At 39.6% G+C, this 24,347-nt stretch overlaps 1 protein-coding gene across 14 annotated transcripts in view; it reads left to right on the forward strand.

Moving 5' to 3' along the window:
* Positions 1-24,347, forward strand: part of KYNU (kynureninase) — a 159,463-nt gene that overhangs the window by 34,281 nt on the left and 100,835 nt on the right. For 13 of the 14 annotated variants that reach the window (XR_010149734.1, XR_010149738.1, XR_010149733.1 and 10 more), the window contains 2 exons: positions 7,118-7,238; positions 16,158-16,240. Coding sequence is in view for 8 of the 14 variants with exons in the window: in XM_515818.6 (XP_515818.4) it covers positions 7,118-7,238; positions 16,158-16,240 (204 nt within the window). In the remaining 6 variants the exon portion in view is untranslated. Of the gene's footprint in view, positions 1-1,398; positions 3,624-7,117; positions 7,239-16,157; positions 16,241-24,347 lie in introns of those variants that run through there. The other variant, XM_009443402.5, reaches the window with a different exon arrangement.

The raw sequence follows: 24,347 nt of genomic DNA on the forward strand, positions 1-24,347 counted from the left end.
AAAGATAGATAATTTTTTTTCTATTTAGATTCCTTTTCTTTCTTTCTCTTGACTGACTGCCCTGGCTAAGATTGCCAGTACTATATTGAGTAGGAGTGGGAGATATCTTTGATTTGTTCCAGTTCTTAAGGAGAATACCTCCAGCTTTTATTCATTCAGTATGATGTTGGCTGTGAGTTTGCCATAGATCGCTCTTATTATTTTGCGGTATGTTCCTTTGATGCCTAGTTTGTTGAGGGTTTTTATCATGAAGGGATATTGGATTTTACTGAAAGCTTTTTCTACATCTATTGACATGATCATATGGTTTTTGTTCTCAATTATCTTTACATCCTGAATCACATTTATGGATTTACATGTGTTGAATCAATTCTGCATCCCAGGAATAAAACCTACTTGAATGTGGTGAAATAACTTTTTCATGTGCTTCTGGATTTGGTTTGCTAGTATTTTGTTGATGATTTTTGCTTCAATGGGGATATTGACCCGTAATTTTGTTGTTGTTGTTGTTGTTATTTCTTTGGCAGATTTTGGTATCGAGTGATACTGGCTTCCTAGAATGCGTCGGGGAGGAGTCACCCCCTCCTTAATTTTGGGGGATAGTTTCAGCAGTGTTGGTACCAGCTCTTCTTTGTAAGTCTGATAGAATTTGGCTATGAATTCATCTGGCACAGGACTTTTTTTGGTTGGTAAGATTTTATGACTGATTCAAGTTGAAACTCTATTGGAATGTTCAGGGTCTTAGTTTCTACCTGGTTTAGTCTTGGGAGGTTGTATCTTTCCAGGAATTTATCTATTTCCTTCAGATTGTCTAGTTTTCATGGATAAAGTGTTCATAAGAGTCTCTAAGGATCTTTTGTATTTCTTTTTTTTTTTTTTTTTTTTTTTTTTTTTGAGATGGAGTTTCACTCGTGTTGCCCAGGCTGGAGTGCAATGGTGTGATCTCGGCTCACCACAACCTCTGCATCCCAGGTTCAAGCGATTCTCTTGCCTCAGCCTCCCAAGTAGCTGGGATTACAGGCATGTGCCACCGCACCCAGCTAATTTTGTATTTTTAGTAGAGATGGAGTTTCTCCATGTTGGTCAGGCTGGTCTCGAACTCCCAACCTCAGGTGATCCGCCCACCTCGGCCTCCCAAAGTGCTGGGATTACAGGCATGAGCCACAGCACCCAGCTGGGATCTTTTGTATTTCTTTCTTTCTTTTTTTTTTTTTTCTTTTTTTTTTTTGAGATGGAGTCTCGCTCTGTCACCCAGGCTGGAGTGCAGTGGCACGATCTCGGCTCATTGCAAGCTCTGCCTCCCGGGTTCACGCCATTCACCTACTTCAGCCTCCGAAGTAGCTGGGACTACAGGTGCCCGCCACTGTGCCTGGCTAATTTTTTTTTTGTATTTTTAGTAGAGACAGGGTTTCACTATGTTAGCCAGGATCATCTCCATCTCCTGACCTCGTGATCCATCCACCTCAGCTCCCAAAGTGCTGGGATTACAGGCTGGAGCCACCGCTCCCGGCTGGATCTTTTGTATTTCTGCAGGATTAGTTGTAATGTCATCTTTGTTGTTTCTGACTGTGCATATTTGAATCGTCTGTTTTTTTCTTTTTAATCTAGATAGTAGTCTGCTGATTTTGTTTATCCTTTTAAAGAAACAGCTTTTGGTTTCATTGATCCTTTTTATGAATATTTAGGAGTTGATTTCGTTTTCTCCTTTGATTTCAGTTATTTATTCTACTAGCATTGCGGTTAGTTTGTTCTTGCTTTTCTAGTTCCTCTTGGTGTGTTACTAAATTGGGAATTGCAGATCATTCTAACTTACTGACGTAGGTGCTTAGCACTGTAAGTTTTCCTCATAATACTGTGTTTGCTGCATCTCAGAGATTTTGGCATGTTGGTTGTGTCTCTGTTTTCATTTATTTCAAATATTTTTTTTGATATCTGCCTTAATTTTATTGTTTACCCCAAAGTCATTCAGGAGTAAGTTGCTTAATTTCTATGTAATAGTGTACTTCTGAGAGATCTTCTTGGTATTGATTTCTACTTTTATTCCACTGTGGTCTGAAAGTATGGCTGGTATGATTTCAATTTTTTGAATTTATTGAGACTTGCTTTATCTCCAAGCATATGGTCAATCATAGAGTATGTTCTGTTCACAGACGAGAAGAATGTATAATCTGTGGTTGATGGGTGGAATGTTTTGTAGATGTCTATTAGGTCCCATTGGCTAAGTGTTGAATTGAATTCCAAAATGTCTTTGTTAGTTTTCTGACTTGATGATCTGTCTAATGCTCTCTTTGGGGTGTTGAAATCCCTACTAGTATTGTTAACCATCTAAGTCTTTTCATAGGTCTAGAAGTACTTGTTTTATGAATCTGGGTGCTCCAGTGTTTGCTATGTATATATTTAGGATAGTTTAGTGTTCTTGTTGCATTGAACATTTTATCATTATGTATTGCCCTTCTTTGACCTGTTTTATTGCTGTTGGCTTAGGCAGTCTGGCCACTCCTTGGCACCATTACAGTAGCCTCTACTGGGGCTATGGCAGCTGATGCCTAGCTGCTCAGGGATCCAAGGCCTGTGCGGCTCCACTGGGCTTAAGTGGTACCCCTGCAAAGACTCCAGGCTGGTCTCTGTGTTGATTTGGAGTTCCACTGAGGTCAAGGGCTTCTCCATGCCCAGGATTGCAAAGGTCCATGGCAGATGTTTGGATCCCCTGGGAACTCTCACTCATCAACCCTTTCCTGACTTTAGGGAACTTTCCCCAGGTCTATACTGGTCCCAGGTGGGCAAGTCCTTGGCTTTGCTCCTCTATTCTCTGTGAGTCCTCTTGCTTTCTTGTTGAATCCCAACATGACATCTTAGATGATCTACTTGAAGTCGTAGTATTTACTCACCACTTTGTTTTCTCTCCATGAGAGCAGCATATACTAGCTACTTCTAGTCAGCCATCTTGAGCACCTCACCTGTTTTCCAGATTGGAAAACTGCCCATATCTGGGGAGCTCTGCATTTTTCTTTAGAGTGCTTCACAGATACTGCATTTTTTACAAATTAAAAGTTAGTGGCAACTCCAATTCCAGCAAGTCTATAGGCATCATTTTTCCGAGAACATGTGCTCACTTTGTGTTTCTGTGGCACATTTTGGCAATTCTCACAATATTTCAAACTTTTTCATTATTATATCTGTAATAGTAATCTGTGATCAGTTCTCTTTGATGTTATTATTATCATTATCTTGGGGCAACATGAACTATGTCCGTATAAGATGGTGAACTTTATCAATAAATGTTGTGTGTGTTCTGACTGTGCTAGAGACCAGTTGTGGGGATATGTGAGGGCAGCCATGTTGCCAGGCACATGTGGGGAAAGGGGAAAACAAGGGAAATCACCATGTTTGGTGGACCCAGTTTCTAATGGCCTTTATTTGCATATGAAAGCTTGCCTGCAGGCTCTAAGAGCCGGGGCTTTCCTGTTAGACAAGAAACATTTCTGGAGCTGCTTTAAAAGAAACAAAAACTTCCCAAGGACCCCTTTTCATCTCTATCTGCCTAAAATAATTTCTTAATAACTCCTATAACAAAAATATACTGCAAAAGGGTCATACCTGAGAAGTCTGCTTGTTGGGTTGTGGTAAGTTTTGCATAAATATTCTAGAAATATATTGTATGAGGTGGGAAGTGGTGGTAGTGAGCAGATCGTGAGACATCAGCTTAAGTATTCATTAACTACTTCAGGAAACTGGAGATTGGAGGTCTCCAGTGGGAAGGAGATTTTCATGAACTCAGAAAAAATACTTCATAAGGGAAAGAGCTAACCAAAAAGCACCAAAGCTGGACTAAGATTTTCTTGCCTTTCTTTTTCCACTCCATTGGAGGAATAAGAAGCAGCAGCAGTGAGGAATAAGAAAATAAATTGTTAATAGACACATTCCTTTGTTCCAAACTGCAGTTTCCTGAACTTAAGTCAAGCATGAGCTGGGGCTGGGGAGAAGATTTAAATCTGAAGTGATGTTGATATTTTGAAACTAGTTCCTAGGTTAAGCTTCATATAAACTAAAAGAGTAAGCTCATAAGGTCCACAGTGGTGGACATTTTTGATGCACTAAAATGCTCCTCAAGCAATCAAGTGAGTTTTCAGAACCATGAGCTTTATAGCAATCATACTGTAGCCTTTTCAAAGAAAGGAGCATTCCAGAAGAATGGCTCTAACACTGTTGACTTAAGGACTAACTGGAGCAAGCCCTGCTTGTTAAAAGCTGAAAATCTTGAGTTCGTAAACAAGTTTGAAGTCAAGTGAACTTTTAAGCAGAGTGCTATGGGTTGAATTATGTTCCCTAAAAATTCGTGTGTTGACAGCCTAACCACCTGTTCCTAATACTGTCCTTACAGAAATAATCAAGTTAAAATGAGATATTAGAGTGGGCCCTAATTCAATATGTTGTGATGTTCTTATAAAAGGGGGAAATCGGGAAACACACAGGCATACTGGGAGAAGGCCAAACACACAAGAGATGGCCATCTGTAAGCCAAGCAGAGAGGCCTAGAACATATTCTTCCGTCACAGTGCTTGAAAGTAATCAACCTTGTCAACACTTGATTTTGGACTTAGAGCCTGCAAAATTGTAAGACAATAAATTTATGTTTAAGCTACCCAGAAGCTTTAGTTCTAGAAGCCCTAGTAAACTAGGGGGGCTTGTTACATGAAGCAAGTATTCCCAGCTCAAGGAGGATTTACTGAATGTGGAGACTTGGCTGATAGGGGGAACTGATGAACTCTTTTAACATGCCCAATCTGTGCCAGAATTTGAAGTGTGACCCTAAGACAAGGCTCAAAAATCTCTGCCTTCTTTTTGGAATAAAGTTTTTAGGATCACTGCCACATTTATTTTTTAATTATCTATGGCTTTTTTAATCCTATCATAACAAAAAAGAGGAATTGCAGCAGAGACTTTATGGCCTGGAAAGCCTGAAATATTTACTTTCTGGCTTTTTACAGAAAAAGTTTGCCTTGCCTTGCTTAAAACAAGGGTACTGGTTACAGATCCTGCCTGCTGGGTATTAACAGAACAAATGCAGCAAATGATCTGATCTGAACATGAACCCACAGGATCCCCAGATCATGACACCTCTCAGTGTTTTCTCAGAGTAGATCTGGACAGTATGGATTAAGAGGAAGAAATTGAGACACCTTACCCCCCTTTTCCTCCCCCTAATAAGATCAGGCTAAATTCAATGCAGGAAGACTTTCCAGGGAATAAGAAGCAAAGGCACTAAAAGAAAGAGTTGGAAAACAATACCTACAAGAAGAGTGAACTGCGGTCTTGAAGCATTGTGACTTAACCAAAATTTTGGGAATTACTAACAGGACATGTGTTAATCAAGCAGTTCACTTTGAAAAGGAAAGTTCTAGTAAAATCCACGGCCTTTGTGAAAAGGCCATTGAAGTGAGAGAGAAAACCAAGAGGACCATTGAGAAACTGCAAAAAATGTATGCCCTAATTGGCAATACCTACTTTAAAGAAAAATGTAATAATATCACAATCTCTACAATAAATGTTTTAGCATAGCACTAAACCCACAATATGCTAAAAAAGTTGTCAGTAGAGGAGACAGAAAATAATCCTAAAGAACAGGATTGACTGGTGTACGTTAATCCTGACTTGCCTTTGGGAAAAAAAGGTAAATACAATAAATGCTTCAGAAAGGGGACCCTCTCCCACTTCATAAGCATTAAATACTAAACAAGATGTGCAACAGAATCCACATGACATTGAGTTGTGCAAGAGTCAGCAGCTGGCACTGATGGACTGGGAACTATGGATGAACCCAGAGCTCCCATATTCTCAAGGGTTGTGTAGAGAAAGCACAGGAGCCATGAAAACTGTGGATATAATCCCAAAGGCACTAAACTTGGACTCAAGCTATAAGGAGATTATCAGTAATGTCCAATGTGACAAGAACCATTGATGTGATAACCTTTTATTAAAAAAAAAAAAATTAAATAGAGATGGAGTCTCACTATGTTGCCCAGGCTTGTCTTGAACTCCTGGGCTCAAGTGATCCTCCCAATTTTGCCTCCAAAAGTGCCGGGATTACAGGCATGGGCCACTGTGCCTGGCTGACATGATAACCTTGAGGATGGGAAACGGGGAGGCATATCTAATCCTAGATCCAGGAAATAATGGATACCTTAACCAAGAGGACTCTTTTGGCACACATGTGTAAACAATATATACATATCTTTTATTGGTCAGGCTTAAAAGATGCCAATGAAAAACAATATCTATAAAAGGGATCAGGTTGAAATAGATGGTATGTCTTTAAAAAGTCTTTAAAGGTTTAATTAAGTAGTCTGAAGTAAAGACCAACATAGTACTTAATGATTCCAGTGAAATATAAACGAGAAGCTTAGCCTTTTTTTCCCTAAGATATAAGAGAAAACTCAGTAGTTTACAAATGTGATTGTAAACTTGTGACTTTCTGGACTACATCTTAAGCACATGGATTGGTTTGTTTGCAGTGGGTTAACTGTAGGATAAAAATCATCAAAGTTTGATTTATATGAATAAGAAGTAGATGTAGAAAACAATCTTTGCCTATACATGTGTTAGTACTATGTGTACGTGTGTATGGATATAGAATGAAAAAAAACGCATAAATCCAGTACATCTATTAAGTTATGTAAATAATTATTTGCATTTTTTAAAAAAATTGCCATGTCTACAACACAAATTAGTACAGTGTTAGTACTTGACTAAATTCTGGTAATCTTCTTATACAATTAGATAGGCTGATGTATTTCCTAATTAAAAACATTTGTTTTTAACTCTTTTCTAATGCTTTGGCAATTCACGATTGGAAGTAGTTGCTAATTTAGATTTCCTCATGGAGCACAGTAAATATGAGAGATCCTCATAATAGCCTCTATAGGTTTAAATTATATTTTAAATGTAAATGCAAAAGTTAATTATTTTTTAGAGGACCTGATGTCATCCTTGGGAGTAATTTTTAATTACTTTTTATCCTTCTTAGAGTTGATTGTATTAATTATTTGTACTGGCTTAACAATACCATACTGAAAAAGCTTTTATTTTTATTTATTTTTTGACATTTCTTCTGTTTCAGTTGATTTATCATTAGTGAATAAAGATGAAAATGCCATCTATTTCTTGGGAAATTCTCTTGGCCTTCAACCAAAAATGGTTAAAACATATCTTGAAGAAGAACTAGATAAGTGGGCCAAAATGTAAGTAATATTTTAAAAGCTACTACTCTACATCTCATACAAAAATTTACAAAATCACATTAGGTTGTCTAATATTTGGAAAGATGTGTAATAGAATCCTAGTACAGTCATCCCTTGGTATCTGTGGAGGATTAGTTCCAGGGCCTCCCTATCATTCCAAAATCCACAATGGTCAAGTCCCTTATATACAAATGGCATCATATTTCCAAAGAACTTAGGCCTATGCCATATACTTTAAATAATCTCTAGATTACTTATAATACCTAACACAGTATAAATGTCATGTAAATAGCTATTATACTGTATTGTTTAGGGAATAGTGACGAGAAAAAAAGTCTGTACATGTTTAGTATATATGCAGCCATCCATTTTTTTCCCCAAATATTTTTGATCCGCAGTTGGTTGAATCCATAGAGAGGGAATCCATGGATACAGAGAAACTTTAGCTGCTCAGTAGTCTCATTTGATTGATGAAATAACTGAGGATCAGAATAAGGTGACATAGCAAGCAAGTGGCAGAATCAGGACTACAACTTTTACAATATTTAAACGTTTAAGTTCCTCTCATGTGTTGACATCTCTAAACCACATGTAATCATTTTATTTTATTTCTTTAATAACTAACAGAGGAGTTAATATTCTGAAGCTTAATTTCTTCATGATTAGGCTAAATTATCAACACTTACTTTTATGATAACCAGAAATATTTTCTAATTATTTGAAACTGAAAAATCAATATGAAGATGAGCCAAACTTGACAGTTAGGAAAACGTTTCAGAAAGATGAAACCAAACCAAATAGAATTTCAGAGGGAAAACATTTGGCTGTCATAGAAACTCAGAATACATTCTTTGCCTTTCTTCATTCTTCATGCTACTGGTTTTCAAATTGGGAACAATATCCATTCTTTAAAGTTTAGTAGGCTAGTCACAATGGCTCATGCCTGTAATTGCAGCACTTTGGGAGGCAGAGGTGGGCAGATCACTTGAGGCCAAGAGTTTGAGACCAGCCTGGCCAACGTGGCGAAACCTCACCTCTACTAAAAAAATACAAAAATTACGCCGGGAATGGTGGCTCACGCCTGTAATCCCAGCACTTTGGGAAGCTGACATGGATGGATCTCCTAAGCTCAGGAGTTCGAGACCAGTCTGACCAACATGGTGAAACCTCGTCTCTACTAAAAATATAAAAATTAGCCTGGCATGGTGGCAGATGCCTGTAATCTCAGCTATTCAGGAGGCTAAGGCAAGAGAATTGCTTGAACCCGGGAGGCAGAGGTTGCAGTGAGCGGAGATCACCACTGTACTCCAGCCTGGGCGACTCTGCTGCAATAAAATAAATAAATAAATAATGTTTAGCTTACACTGTGCAAAGGATTACAACTATGGCTATTAGATAACACTGTGAAGTTCTTAATTTTAGTGATTAAGAACGTAATTTCACAACTTGATGTAAGAATGATAGAAGTTTATATAATTTATTAATCATGTTATAACTTTATCTGCATAACTTTTATGCATAATTTGCAAAAATACATACCACCACATTTGCTCTAGCAAGTTTTAGTATTTAATGAATGGGGGTCATAGTTAATAAAAATGGTTAATATTCATTTTTGGCCTTAATGTAAGAGAGGGCAGATAATTAGATTGAATGAATTTGAACTTTATAGAGTGTCCTTGCCTCTTGGATATTCATTCAGCAAGGTTGTGAATTTTTATCCCCTAAGCATTTAAAATATATTCTGCCCTGCTATTCTATTCATATCCTTATGGTCATCCACTTAAGTAAGAAACTGGTTGATTATTTTCAAGACTTTAAAGTTGCATTTCAGGAAAGCACCTCATGCTCTTCTATTGTTTTGTCTTTTATGTTTCACCTTGTGATGATGGAAAATTTCATCATTTTAATTAAACCTTCTTACTGAGTTTTCATTAGACAGATGATTCAGAAAGGTTGTATATTTTAATGCTTCAGGCAATGTACAGTGAATTAAAGAAGACTTCTAAGCAAATGGACATCTATTCCATCCTCGCTTTGTTTATTTTAGTCTGCTTGTTTTAAGCTGTAGTGACTCAGTCAACATCATGGCCCCGCCCATAAATGTCTGTGGTGTTTGGGATGCCTGATCACCTGCCTCTTTTTCCTACCTCACCCATCGTTTTTGATCCCAAAAGTGTTTGGTCATTATTATTTTTTACCTCCCAAATATTTAGCTTAAAATCCCACTTCTGATGTTTTCCAGCTGAAGTTCTGTTGGGAGGAAACTTTTTCTCTACCAAATGAGTACTTAGGTCAAAGTGATTGAGGGCCTGCCAATTAATTGACAACAGACAGGTTAACAGGAGAAAAGTTTATTTCACACTCAGATACAAGAATTCTACAAGGGGTAGTTTGATGAACAGCCATGGGTAAGGGTTTATATACCAGCTTGACTAAAGGGAAGAGTTTTAGAGCTTCAGTGGGAAAATATAAAAGTTTCTATTGGGCTTTTTCATCATGATGCTAATGGGCAGTATCCTTCCTAGCTGGAAGCTCCCAAGAGGGAGATGAATGGCAGCTGAATTTGTACCTCCAGGTGCTAAGGTCCATCTGCCTCTGAGGATGGGTCAGTAGCAGCTGTATTTTTAGGAGGCTTTGCTTAAGTTTAGATAAATTTCTTTCTGTGGCTGCTCTTTGTTCAGATGTGTTCAAAGTAGTCAGACCAGGCATAGTGGCTCATGGCTGTATTCCCAGCACTTTGGGAGGCCAATGTGGGTCACTTTAGCCCAGGAATTAAAACCAGCCTGAGCAACAAAGAGATGGATGCAGTGGCTACCATCTGTAATCCCAGCACTTTGGGAGGCTGAGGCAAGTGGACCACAAAAGCCCAGTAGTTCCAGACCAACCTGGGCAACATTGTGAGATCTCAACTCTACAAAAAAATACAAAAATTAGCTGGGCATGGTGGTGCATGCCTGTAGTCCAAGCCACTTGAGAGGCTGAGGTGAGAGGATCATTTGCACCCAGAAGGTCAAGGCTGCAGTAAGCTGTGATTGTGCCACTGTACTCCAGCCTGGGCTACAGCAAGACCATGTCTTTAAATACATACATACATACATACATACATACATACATGTAGTCTTCATGCCACTTCAGTGGTCTGTTGGTCTCTTCAGTTTTCATTCTCACTGTTGCCTTGTTTTTTTGTACTAAAATCAAACCCTGCATGTGTTCAGTTGCCTCTACATCCAGGGCCTCCCATTATTGTGGTAAGTTTTATCTGATCACTTCTTCCTCTCTGCCTCCCTCTATGCCACTTCTGCTCTACTTCTTGGTTGATACTCAAGCCAGGTCAGTGACTCCCTTTCTTCTTGACCAATGGAAGATTATGGGAATCGCTGAGTCAAAGAGGATTACACACTTATTAAATACTACAATGCACGTTGAAAGTAGTTGCTTAGTTGAAAAAGATAATGTTAAAAATGTATAATCTTGACCAGGCGTGGTGGTTCAAGGCTGTAACCCCAGGACTTTGGGAGGCCAAGGCAGGCAGATCACTTGAGTTCAGGAGTTTGAGACCAGCTTGGGCAACATGGTAAAACCCTGTCTCTACAAAATATACAAAAGAAATTTAGCTGGATGTAGTGGCACATGCCTGTAGTCCCAGCTATTCGTGAGGTTGAGGTGGGAGGATCGCTTGAGCTTGGAATGTGGGGGTTTGCAGTGAGCTGAGATTGTGACACTGCACTCCAGCCTGGGCAGCAGAGTCAGATCCAGTCTCAAAAAAAATTATAATCTTAACAGTAACATAAAAATTAGAGTGCTTCAACAAAGCAAGATTTTACACAGGCATATAGATGTCAAATCTCTGTCCATCCAAGTATTGTAAAGTAGGAAATGCCATTTGGCTCATGGATTCCATCTTCTCCAGTTTTATGGCCTATTGCAGACATACTGCCTACCACACCTAAGTATTGAATAAATGATTTTTTGTCATAATGCAGCCTGATTTTGTAATTCATAAGGCTACCATCTTTGATTTCTTATACTAAGGAAAAGCCAAGAATAGAGGTACAACTAGAAATATTTTAGGATCTGTCTTGGTTTGTTCCCACTGCTATACAAAATACCTGAGTCTGGATAATTTATAGAGAAGAGAACTGAATATTCTTACAATTCTGGAGGCTGGAAAGTCCAAGATCAAAGTGCTGGCCGACTTAGTGTCTGGTAAGGTCTGCTCTCTGCTTCCAAGATGGTGCTTCTTGCTGTATCCTCATGTGGCAAAAGAGGCAAACACCTGCCTCCCACCTGTTTTACAAGGGTACTAATCCCATTCATGAGGGCTCTGCCCTTATGACTGAATCACCTCCTAAAGACTCTACCTCTTAATACTGTCACATTGGCAGATCAAATTTTAACATAAGAAATTGAAGGGGACACATTCAGATGATAGTAGAACCAAATGATTTCTAAAACTTACACTTATTTAAGGAAAACTGTGAAAATAGTTTTCTTAGAATCTTTTACCTCTGAGTTAGTTTTAAAATTCTATTACCATTAATTTGCGTTTTCATTTTCAACTCTATGGGATTTCTAAAGTAGATTAATAACACATTGAAGAATATATTTGTTTTGCAAAATGGCAATATTTAGGCAATTCCAGTATTCTGAAATATAAAACTTTTTGGGTGATTATATTTATTTGATACTTAATAATTATAAGTAAAAAGGTTTTGTAACAAGAAGAAGCAACAATATGCCTGAAGCCTATGGGTCTGTTGGAATGAGTAGGCAATAGGCATGAAGTATTTGGGAATAATAGTTTATATTAAATATTTACTAATGACCTGGATTATTTAATGAAGAATAACATTGGTTAATAATCATAATGCCACAATTCAGCTAGAACAGAAGGATATATCAGTCCTAAAGAGCATATTGTAAGCTGGGAGATGGGTATTATGTTCCTAAAATAGAATCACAATATTTTAGGTCATTTACATTGTCAGATCTGCTACATAAAGGGTGTTCTCTCTTTTTCATAAGAGCAAAAACCTACTACAGTTTTGTCTCTACAGGGATTCTTCTAAGAACTGTGACAGTTTAGGTAAGATTATTTAAAGACAAAAATGTCCCTTTGAATTAAATATCAGGAATAAACCACAGAGTTTACTTTACATGGCAGTGTGTGTGTGCTGACAGGACACTGATAAAACATGCCAGAGAGATGTAGATGCCTCCTTCAGACCCCGCTAGTCTCATTTAATTTAAGGATTTCTTCCATTAAAAGCAATAGTGTTTGAATAAGAGAGCATTAAGAAAATACATAGAATGGCATGTTACAAAGATTTTTCACAACATCTTTGTTTTTGTTTTTCTAATTAACATTCTTTTTTTGGAGTCAGGGTGTCACTGTGTTGCCCAGGCTGGAGTGCAGTGGCGTGATCATAGCTCACTGCAGCCTTAAACACTTGGGCCCAGGCTATCCTCCCACCTCAGTCTCCTGAGTAGCTACGACTATAGGTACATGCCACCAAGCCTGGTTAATTTTTTCTTTAATTTTGTAGAGATGACGTCTCCCTATGTTGCCCAGGCTGGTCTCAAACACCTGGTCTCAAGGGATCAACCCACCTTGGACTCCCAAAATGCTGGGATTACAGGCATGAGCCACTGTCCCTGGCCTCTCAACATCTTTATTGGCTAATCATCAATTGGATCATGGAAAAAAAATTATAATGTAATGAAGGCAGCCCGTGAAATTGTAATTATTTACTTATGGAAGGAAGCTTTCTAAAAACAGGGCCATTTTTCATTCTGTGGGATGGTTACAGCATGGTCCTACTTTAAAGAGGATCCAGGTTTCTATTAACTTCCTAATTTTACATCCTGCAATTCTAATTTTGTGAGTAAATACTCCTAGTAGATGTCTCAGAAAACACCCACTTACAGCAATGATTTATTCTGTGGCAGTGAGTTAACTCTCTCCCATGCTCTCTTTTCCTTTCCAGCATTTGTAAAAGAAGATTACATCTATGCTGCGACTATTTTAAGTAGCTTTGTTTGAACAATATAATATTTTTTCTTAACTTTAATACTGATGTTTATAACTGCACTTTAATCTACATCAACTCTTTCTAATGACAGGCCACTTTACTTTGGGTTTATTTGGGTAACACTTTCTAAATACATTTCACTACCCCAGGCTAGTGGGCTAACAAAATGAAGAAGCAGACTCTGTGTGGTATTTTAAAGGGAGGGAGATGCCAAAAGCATTGCAGGAAGAAACATATCCTTAAAGATTATTACCACGGTGTCTACCAGAGTGAGGAGTAGGTGGCATAATATTCTGAGATATAAATTCTCTGAGGCAGAACATAGAATTTTACTACCTAAATGTAATAAGATGTATTGTGCTATCAGCAAAGGCCATGGAGCTCTATGTGATGAAAATAAAAAAGGATCCAAGTATCTTCCTTTAACTACCATTTAATGATAATGATTTTTGTCTTTAGCATTTATATTAGAAATCAAGAAAGAGGCAAGCTGCAGGCTATCTAATAATAATACGAATAATAATAACTAACAATTGCCCCTCTCTTCCATCCTTAGTTCTTAGCAGCCTATGTTTATTCTCAAAGAAAGTCCTCTTCCTTCATCTTAGTTTATATGGTAATAGAAATGTTAGTTTAAAAATTGTGTTCTATACCACATGCTGATGAAGGGAGTTTTAGCATTAGATTTACATTAGGAAAGAAGACTCAGAAACAGGGTACTATGTAACCGTCTCTTTCACATGTTATCTCATTTATTTCTCATGGGAATCCTTTAAGGTCCATATTGTTACCCATTTACTTGTACAAATGTGGAAAATGAAGCCCTATAGCTTCCAATAAATGTGGTCTCACGACCAGTACTGACCTGGAGCTGGCTTATACCAGATGTCAAAAGCCAATTATTAAATACTCAGAATTTCTGTTGGTAGTATGAAATCACCCATAATGGGAGTATTTATACCTTGGAAATCTGCAAAGGAGGAAAAACAGTGCTCTAGTCCTCTGGTCTTACCACCCCTCTTAGGGAGTACCAGCCCACCAGCACCAGTTTACTGACACAGATTCAACCCAGGTTGGTACTATACAAAAAGCACATTTTCATTCCTTTCTTTCAAGCTGACAAACTTTTGGATTCCTAAAGAATTAAGAACTGTTACCCAGAAAAAATGGGCTTTATTCTTTTGGTGAGTAACAAAGGTCTTTCTGGAGACATGGATGATGCTGGAAACATCATTCTCAGCTAACTAATGCAGGAACAGAAAACCAAGCACTGCATGTTCTCACTCATAAGTGGGAGTTGAACAATGAGAACACATGGAATCAGGGAGGGGAACATCACACACTGGGGCCTGTGGGGGGTGAGGGGCTAAGGGAGGGAGAGCATTAGGAGAAATACCTAATGTAGGTGAGGGGTTGATGGGTGCAGCAAACCACCATGGCACATGTATACTTATGCAACAAACCTGCACGTTCTGCACATGTATCCCAGAACTTAAAGTATAATTTAAAAAAAGTCAGAGGAATATACAGCAGGCTCAAATATTTATATTTTTAATTGTGAAATCATCTTTGCAATATTTATTATGAAATAAGTTTTAAAATATTGCATAATTCTAAAATATGATTTAAAATAAATTATTTCTCTGTAGTAAAAAAAAATAGAGCAGGTTTTGATCAATAGAAGTTTGATTACTTGGCATCAAGTAAGGAGGACACTGGGAGTTTTCACAGAAGCAGTGTCTCCCAGAGGAAAAGTGACAGGGAAGTTTTATGGGGTGATAGGGAAGAAGGTGCATCATCTCATGTAGAGGAAGAGTCCCAGTTGCGGAGATGCAGTGAGTAATCACGCCAGTGTGTAGATCACATGTTATGGTAATGAAGCTATAGCTCCTCCCCAGGGTGGAGACTTTAGCATGGTAATGAGGAAATTTCACACAGACTCGTCTATGAGTTGCTGGGGTCTGTCAGAAGCTTGCCCTAACCAACAAGGTGACAGCATTACACACCAGGCTTGGGAAAAAAACAAGTGATAGGGCAGGAGGCTGTAAAACAGGCTGATGGTTCAACTTTATTAAATGTTATAATCCCTGGAGACCCCCCTGCCTGCTTACAGAACTATCACATTCAGAGCATCATAAGATACAACAATGTAACAGCACTCAGAGGCGCTTCATCTTAATCCTCTGTTTTAATTTCTTCTATGTTTTTCAAGTGTATTTGCCTTCTTCATTTCATGGAAATTTCTTGAAAGTTGAAGTACTCTATGTATTTTGCATTTTTCTACTATGCCTCCTGGGATACTTACTAGAATAATAAAATTGAGCTGGAATGTGACAGATGAAATTGCTAGCAAATATGTCAAACCAAGTAGTGTTGGCTTTGATTATTCATAAATTTTGTTATTTACCTATAAAATGGTATTATGAGTATAGTCATATTTTATACACTTCTATTAAATTTACAGATTATAGCTATATTTCAATTTATAATCATTTTAGTCTCTAGCCTTACAAAATAGTATGGAAGTTTTAGTATGGATACTACATTCTACAGGTATAAAAGTAGTGTTCAAATAATCTTAAAAATTGCAAAATAACTGAGACCAAAAAAATTAGACTCTAGAATATAGCAAAATATTAAAATAACATATGAACAATCTCCCCCATTCCTCACAAAAAGAAAATAAAAGAAATTTAAAAAGAGAAGTTAAAAGACATTAATCCCAAGTATTATATATTTTGTTTTAAAAAAGCCTGATTTTATATAATTACTAACACATAGAAAGGTCCACATAGAAATGTTTATTTGCTAAAGCTGATATTTGAAATAATCACACACATGCACATAAAAGCTAAGAAATGTTTATGTCCATTTTCAATTTCAGAGCAGCCTATGGTCATGAAGTGGGGAAGCGTCCTTGGATTACAGGAGATGAGAGTATTGTAGGCCTTATGAAGGACATTGTAGGTAAGTACAAAACACTGAAGTTTTTCCAAATGAATTGTAAAGATATTATCATTTAGTTATAAACACAGGCTTATAAAGTCAAAATCTTATTGAAGAACATAGTGATTTTCTATTTTAATCTATAATAGTAAAAAGGAAGTACACTTTCAACTTAAATTTGTTAACTCAAAGATTGCTATGGTGAGCATAACAAGGTTATTTATATAAAAATAAAATATATGTTATTTTTTTCTGTCATACTTTAAATGTAATATTTATCACACATGAAAAACACATACATTGTATTAATTTATAATTGAATACATTTCATAAAAATCAACTGAAATGAATTTTCTATAATTTAACTATTTGATATAATGAACATTTTCACATGCTAAAGGTGTAAAACACCAATCATGTTTTTGCTCATTTCAATTTAATCTTTGGTGATCTATTTAAATTTTAGCTTCATGTTACTGAAAATGACATAGCTGATGCTGTTTTTAGTCTAAAATGTGCTATCCTAAAGAGAGTTATATATACTATCGGTGGTATTTAAGATAGTTTTAGATGGTAAATGTGTTAACATTTTGAAAAAATTTATTTAATTGGCTTAAATATTCAGCATTGTTTAAAATTTAAGGTACTGAACAAAAAAATTAATGATATTTTGGTAATTGGAGTGGTGCTATTTGGAACTATTTTAAGGACTTAGGGAAAACTCAAGTTTTCAAATCCTTTTTGAAAGCTTATTCTCTTATAAGCAAACATAAAAATATCTTTATTGCTTCATTCCATTTGAATCTTGACCAGTAATTAGAGAGAAAATCAACGTGGCTGGAAGGGAAATGGAGTGGGGAAAGCTGGACTTATGCATAGAAAAAACTATGGCAACTGGCAAATCATTAAAATCTGGAGACTATCTTGTTTATTTAACAAGTAATTATTGATTCTTTGCTATATGTCATGACTTGTGGGAGCTCTGAGGACATAAAAGTGAATAAGGCCTGGGCATAGTGACACACACCTATAATCCCAGCACTTTGACAGTCTGAGGTGGGTGGATTGCTTGAGCTCAGGAGTTCGAGACCAGCCTGGCCAACATGGTGAGATCCCATCTCTACAAAAACATTTTAAAAATTAGCCAAGCATGCTGGCACACCCGTAGTCCCAGATACTTGAGAGGCTGAGGTGGGAGGTTAGCTTGAGCCTGGGAGGTTGAGGCTGCAGTGAGCCCAAATCGTGCCACTGTTCTTCAGCCTGGACGACAGGGTGACACCCTGTCTCAAAAAAAAAAAAAAAAAAAAACCAAAAACAAAAAACACTCACCTTCCTTATCCTCATGGACTGCCGGTAAAGGAAGATGCAAAGAAATCCAAAATTAATGTACATACATAAGTAAAATACAAAGAAATATAAAATTAATCACACCACCAAAGAGGCATAATTTTCCAGTTGATTTAGGACTGAACACATGCATGTAACTACTCTTTTTTCTAAAACCTCACCAAAGAATTCTGAATGGAATAGAAAAAAAATTACAAAGTCTAAACTGCAGAGGACAAAATAGAATGCCAAAGGAGATGATAATAATATCTGGGGAGTTGGCTCGCTGATAGACAAGCGGTAATTGCCTTTCTCAAAAAAAAAAAAAAAAAGTAAACCAAATCCTAATCTCCCAATGGCAAAAAAATAAAAAGCCAGCTGCTTTACCCTGCTAATCACCTGACCATGAAAAGAGCCAAATTCTGTAAAATATTTGAAGAGTAAATTATTCTGTAAAATATTTTGAGCCAAATATGAGTGGTCATGGCCCAAGGCACAGTCTCAAGAGGTCCTAAGAACATGTGCCCAAGGTGGTTGGGTTGACAAAAGACATCAATCTACACATGTGAAGTATCCATAGGTTTGGGGGAGAGGAGGGGACAGGCGCACAGGTGGGAAGTGTAGTAGTTTATAGGTCATAGGATTATAGATGGAGTCAAAGATTTTCTGATTGGCAATTTGTTGAAAGAGTTAAGTTATTATCTAAAAACCTGGAATCAATAGAAAGGAGTGTCTGGAGGAAGATAAGGGGTGATGAAAACCAAGGTTCTTATTATGTAGATAAAGTCTCATAGGTGGCTGCCCTTACAGACAATAGATGGCAATGTTTCCCATTCATACCTGTAAAGGGTTCTAGTCTCTCAGTTCATCTCTTCAGGATTGGAAGGGACTGAAAAGGAAAAGATTTGGTTATATTCTTCATATTCTTGACAGAAGTAAATTTTCCCTCACAACAGAAGGCTTTGTAGGGCCACTCAAAGTATGTCAAAGAGACATATTTTGGGGTAAAATATTTTGATTTTCTTCTTTATCTGTCATTTGATGTTATGCCAGAGTAAGGTTGGAAAGTAAGCTTGTCATATAGGATAAAATAAAACCCATCTGGTGAGATTTTATGGTTTGTAGGATGTTACTCCCCAGGCCTCTTAGGAATTTGGGCAAGACAGAAAAAAGGTCAGAGTTTAGTCCTCACACCTCAAGAAGGTAGTGATGAAAATACGAATTTTTAAAAAATAAGATTTGTAGAAATTCTGTTTAAAATATAATTAGAATATCAGATCCCCTTGCCAACTTGATGCTGCAGGTGAATACTCCCACACCCCATTTCAGGAGATGACTAGAGGATTAATTTCCAGAAAAGGGAGGAGAAAGGGTCTCCAGACTGCCATGACAAACACCACAGACTGGGTGGCTTAAACAATATAAATTTATTTTTTCCCAGTACTGGAGGCTAGAAATTCATGATCAAGGTGCAAAGTGCTGTCAGGGTTGGTTTCTAGTAAGGGTTCTCCTCCTGGCTTCTCCTCTTGGCTGCCTTTTCACTATGTCCTCACATGGCCTTTCTTTTGTGTACTGGACGAAACAGTTCTCTGGTGTCTCTCACACGTCTTATAAGGACACCTAAGGATACCAGGTCTACCATATCAAGCCCTCACCCTTATGACTGCACTTAACCTTAATTACTAATTTGTAGGCCTATCCCCAAATACACTCACATTGGAGATTAGGGCTTTAACATATGAATTTGGGGCAACCAACTCAATTAATAATATATACCATAGTTGTAAGGTTTCTGTATCGGTTTGAACCCTGAGAGCACGTCAATAGGCAACACGAGGTGGTGTGGAGCAACATGCTGTTTTAATGAGTGCCTGGGTGCAGGCGGGCTGAGGCCTAAAATGGCATCAGCACCAACTGAGGACAAGACAAAGGTTTTATAGTCTCCTGTAAACAGGAAGTGTTCTAGTCTGACATAACTGCTGCGTTGTACCTGGATGGCCTCTTTCTCGATCTTCAGGGGTACGTGTCTTCCGGCCAGGGTAGCTGTCTTTCGGTCGGCTCTTTTCCTGCTTCTGATATCTTGCTGGCACTCGCCGCTGACGTAAGTAGCCTTGCGCCTTCGTACTGGGCCTGAGAAGGAAGGAGTTATTCATCTCCTTAAGCTTCAGGCCTCAGGGAGAATCTTACATTCCCGTCTATTTGGTTGTAGATAAAAGGGAAAAGGGGCCTCTTTCTCAATAACTACTTCACGTGTGATATAGGGGGTGGTGTGGGCACCTTGGAAAAACAAAACCTTAATTTTTTGGGTATTCTTGAGAGACGGGTTGGTATCCACATTGTCCTTGTAGTAGGAGCATCGTCTGTATTGTCTGGAAACGCGTCTGTGCCTGCAAGACAGTTATGTTGAGAGGACAAGGAGGTGTCAACAGGGAGAGGTATAGCCTCATTTGCTGCTTCACGAATGAAAGACTGTGTCTGGATTAAGGAGGGGAGGTAATTTCTGAGTGGGTTAGAGTTTGGTAAGGGTGGAGGCCCTAAGATAAAAGTTCGGCCATACATGATTTTAAAGGGACTATAAAAAGAGGGTGCTTTTGGTGTTGTGTGGAGTCTCATGAGGGCAAAAGGGAGATTTTTTGTCCACGACTGGTGGGTTTTTAGAGCCAGCTTCGTGAGTTGGGCTTTAAGGACAGATTTAGTTTTTTCAACTTTGCCTGAAGATTGAGGCCTGTAGGGTGTGTGGGGAACCTACTTCATATTTAGAGATGTAGAGACACCTTGAATAATTTGGCTGATGAAGGCCGGCCTGTTATTGGGCTGGATGGATGTTGGGAGTACGAAATGGGGAATTATATGCATGATGAGAGTTTGTGTGACGACATTTGCACCTTCTGAAGTTGTTGGGAACATTTTTACTTACCTGGAGAAAGTATAGACAAAGACTAGAAGATAGCAGAGCAGCATGTGAGTGAGGTTTACTTGCCATTCTTGCCTTGGTACCTGGCCCCAGGCTTGGTCGGTAGGAAAAGGTAGCGGCCAGAGGGAGCCTTGGGGTGACACCGAGTGGCAGATAGAGCCAGACTGGGTAATTTCTCAGACATGGCTGGAAAGGTGAGGACAAGTGAGAATAGAGTGGAAAAGTTGCAAGAGAGGTTTGTAACCGACATGGAAAGAGTTGTGGAGTCTTTGGAGGTGAGGAAGATTTTGAGAGTGAGGAAGAACGAAGCACCTTTCCTTGACATACCATGGTCCTTGCTTTTGAAGGTTTTGGGCTCAGAAGTCCTGCTTTTCTTCTGAGGAGTAAAGAGGAGAGAACAAGGACAGGGAGAGAAACTGGCCTTGCACGGATCATAGGGCTATTTGTTTCACTACCTGATCTGTTAGCGCATTTCCAGCCGATATGTGATTGTCTGGGGTTTGGTGGCCCCTGCAATGAATGATGGCAACTTTCTGCAGGAGCCTGATAGCTTGAAGGAGTTTGTTGATGAGAGAGCCATTTATGACAGGAGTGTTTTTTGCAGCTAGGAAACCCCGTTTTTTCCAGGTAGACGAGTGTGACTGTACTATATGGAATGTATAATGACAATTTGAATATATGTTAATTTGTTGTCCGGCTGTCAGTGTGAGAGCTTGAGTGAGGGCAATGAGTTCAGCTTTTGGGAGGTAGTGCCTAGGGGCAGTGGATTGGCTTCAATAGTATGTGGGGGCGGGGGGGCGGGGGACACTATAGCATAGCCAGCATGCCGGCATCCTTGCTGTAAGAAGGAGCTGCCGTCTACAAACCAAGTAAAGAAGGGGTTCATCTGTTAGGTTTGGAAAAGGTATAAGAAAGGTTTGAACAGTGTTCACACAGAAGTGTTTAGGGTCTTTGGCGGTTGTAGCTTCAGGTAAGAGCATGGCTGGGTTTAGATGGGAGCTGGTTAGCATAGTGATTTGGGGGGTTTCTATGAATAGAGCATACAGTTGGAGGAGTCATGGGGCAGAGATGAGACTAGTACACTGCAGTGAGTTGGCATGTCTTTGATGTTATGGGTTGAATAAACTGTTAGGTTGGCATGGAGAGATAGTTTTAGGCTTTTAAGGGTTAGGACAGCAGCTGCCGCCAATGGTCGGAGGCAGGCAGGCCATCCAAGAACTGAGGCTTTAAGCTGTTTAGAGAGGTAGGCAATAACCTGAAGGGTGGGTCCTTTAGACTGGGTTAGAACACCTAGTGTAACTCTATGCTGTTGGTCAGTATAAAGGGAGAAAGGTTTGGTGAGGTCTGGGAGAGTGAGGACAGGGCTGAGGTGAGAGCCTTCCAGAGTAGACGGAAAGGTTGGGTAATAGGCTGTGCAGATTTTTAAGGCTCATGGAGTGGGGCTTTAGCAGCTTGGTATAATGGTTTGGCAAGTAGAGCGAAGGAGGGAACCTAGAGCCTAAAACATCCCACTAATCCTAGAAAAGAGAGGGAATTTTTTGCTTAGTTTGCGGAGGCAGGAGGGATTGGAGGAGAGATATGCAGTCAGCTGTGAGCCCTTGGGTTCACGGGGTAAGAGCTAGCCCTAGATAGGTGACTAAGGGGGTGCATAATTGTGCTTTCTTAGAGGAGACCTAATACCCTCGTTTTGTCAAGAAGTTTAAAAGAGAGAGATAGTGTGGGTGTTGCAGTGTCTTTGAGAGGGGCTACACAGGAGCAGATTATTAACACATTGAAGGAGAGTGGATGGTTTTAGGGATAGGGTACCGAGGTCAAGAGCAAGGGCCTGTCCAAAAAGATGGGGGCTGTCTCTGAAACCTTGAGGTAGTATGCACCAGGTGAGCTGACGTGAAAGTTTGGAGTTGGGGTTTTCCCATGTAAAGGCAAAGAGGTTTTGGGAATCAAGGTATAAAGGAATTGTGGGGAAAAAAAAGCATCTTTTAGGTTTAGAACAGAAAAATGGGTGGTATTAGACAGAATTACGGAAAGTAAAGTATATGGATTAGGAACTACTAGACGTACTGGGAGTACAGCTTGGTTAATGAGCCTGAGGTCCTGGATTAAGCGATAAATTTCATCTGGCTTTTTGACAGGTAGAACTGTTAAAAGGGGAGTTTGTTGGGTGGAGTAGGCGACTGGTGAGGAGGCGAAAATGATAGGCTTTAGGCCTATGCGAGTTGCTTGGGAGATGGGATACTGCTTCTGTGACAGGAACTGGGTGGGCTTTTTAAGGGCAATGTGGATGGGGGTGTGGTGTTTTGTGACTGAGGGTGTGGAAGTGTCCTAAACAGAGGGGTTAACTACGGATGGGGGGTAAGGAAAAGTTGTATGTTTTAAGGTGGCAGGTTGGAGGAGTAGAAGAAAGTTAGAAGCCCCAGAGGGGTCTGGGTTGATGTGTTGGGTACTATGGGGAACATGGAAGTGAAGAGTAGTGTGGAGCTTTGAAAGGAGTGGAGTTTGGCATGAGGGTAGGACTAAGAAAGTGAGTGAAGGAAAAGGTGTATAGGGAGCAGAAAAGTGGAGGGGTGGCTTGGGGTTTGGAGACTTGTCTATTAATTTCTACAATAGAGACTTGGGAGAACTCAGTGGGTCCTGAAAAATTAGGTAAAGCAGTGTAGGTTGCCCTGGTATTAATTAAAAAACATACCACTTTGGGAGGCCGAGGCGGGCGGATCACGAGGTCAGGAGATCGAGACCATCCTGGCTAACACGGTGAAACCCCGTCTCTACTAAAAATACAAAAAATTAGCCGGGCGTGGTAGCGGGCGCCTGTAGTCCCAGCTACTCGGGAGGCTGAGGCAGGAGAATGGCGTGAACCCGGGAGGCGGAGCTTGCAGTTAGCCGAGATCGCGCCACTGCACTCCAGCCTGGGCGACAGAGCGAGACTCCGTCTCAAAAAAAAAAAAAAAAAAAAAAAACATACCGGCCTACCTGCCACCATCAGGGTACCCTTGGCTCGGATGAAGAGATGGTAGTTGCCAGGGTGTCCATTTCAGGGCACCGTCAGTCTTCAGTGGCAAGGCCGATGAGATCCTAATAGGAGGTTTTGGCCATCTTAGGAAGGGATGGGGGCGGTCCTTGTGGGGTCCGCTCACAGTCCAACCTCCCGTGGGGTCCTCTGCAAAGGGGGCATGGCCTGGTGGGCTTACCTGGGTTTGGGCATTGTCTGGACCAGTAGCCTTCATTGCCACACTTGAAACAGGCACCAGGTGGAGGTGGATTGCTAGGAGGCTTCCCTTTTGAGCTGCAGCCCTGCGGGCGTGGTGGAGGTAAGCATTTGAAACTACCTGTGTTTTGCCTTTCATTTTCCTCATCATGATTGTTAAAGACTTTGAAGGCTAAATTAAGAAGGTCTCCATGTGGGGTTTGAGGGCTGTCATCAAGCTTCTGAAGTTTGCGTGGAATATTGGGGGTGGACTGGGAGGTGAACCAAAGGTTTAAGATAGTGGTTCCTTTTCGGCTGGCTGGGTTTAGGTTGGTGTATTTTCTTATGACTTCAGTTAAACAAGAGAGAAAAAGGGCTGGGTTTTCGTCAGGACCCTGGGTGATTTCTGAAAGTTTTTCATAGTTTACTACTCTATGGGCACCCTTTTTGAGTCCTGCAAGGAGACACACAATCATGTGGTCTTGATGGTGGCATCCAGAGGCCCCATCTTGATAATCCCAGTGGGGGTCCTGATTGGGAACTGCCTCTGAGCCAGTAGGCTGGGCAGGAGTTTGGTGATGAATTGTATCAGCCTGCGCCTGAGCTAGGGTCCAGATATGGTCTTAGTCTTTTGGGGTGAGGGTGGAAGAGGATAATGTAGAGGTCATGCCAGGTTAGTTTATAAGACTGGGTAAGGTACTGAA

The sequence above is a fragment of the Pan troglodytes genome, chromosome 13, assembly GCF_028858775.2.
Source record: "Pan troglodytes isolate AG18354 chromosome 13, NHGRI_mPanTro3-v2.0_pri, whole genome shotgun sequence".
Classification (NCBI taxonomy): Eukaryota; Metazoa; Chordata; class Mammalia; order Primates; family Hominidae; genus Pan; species Pan troglodytes.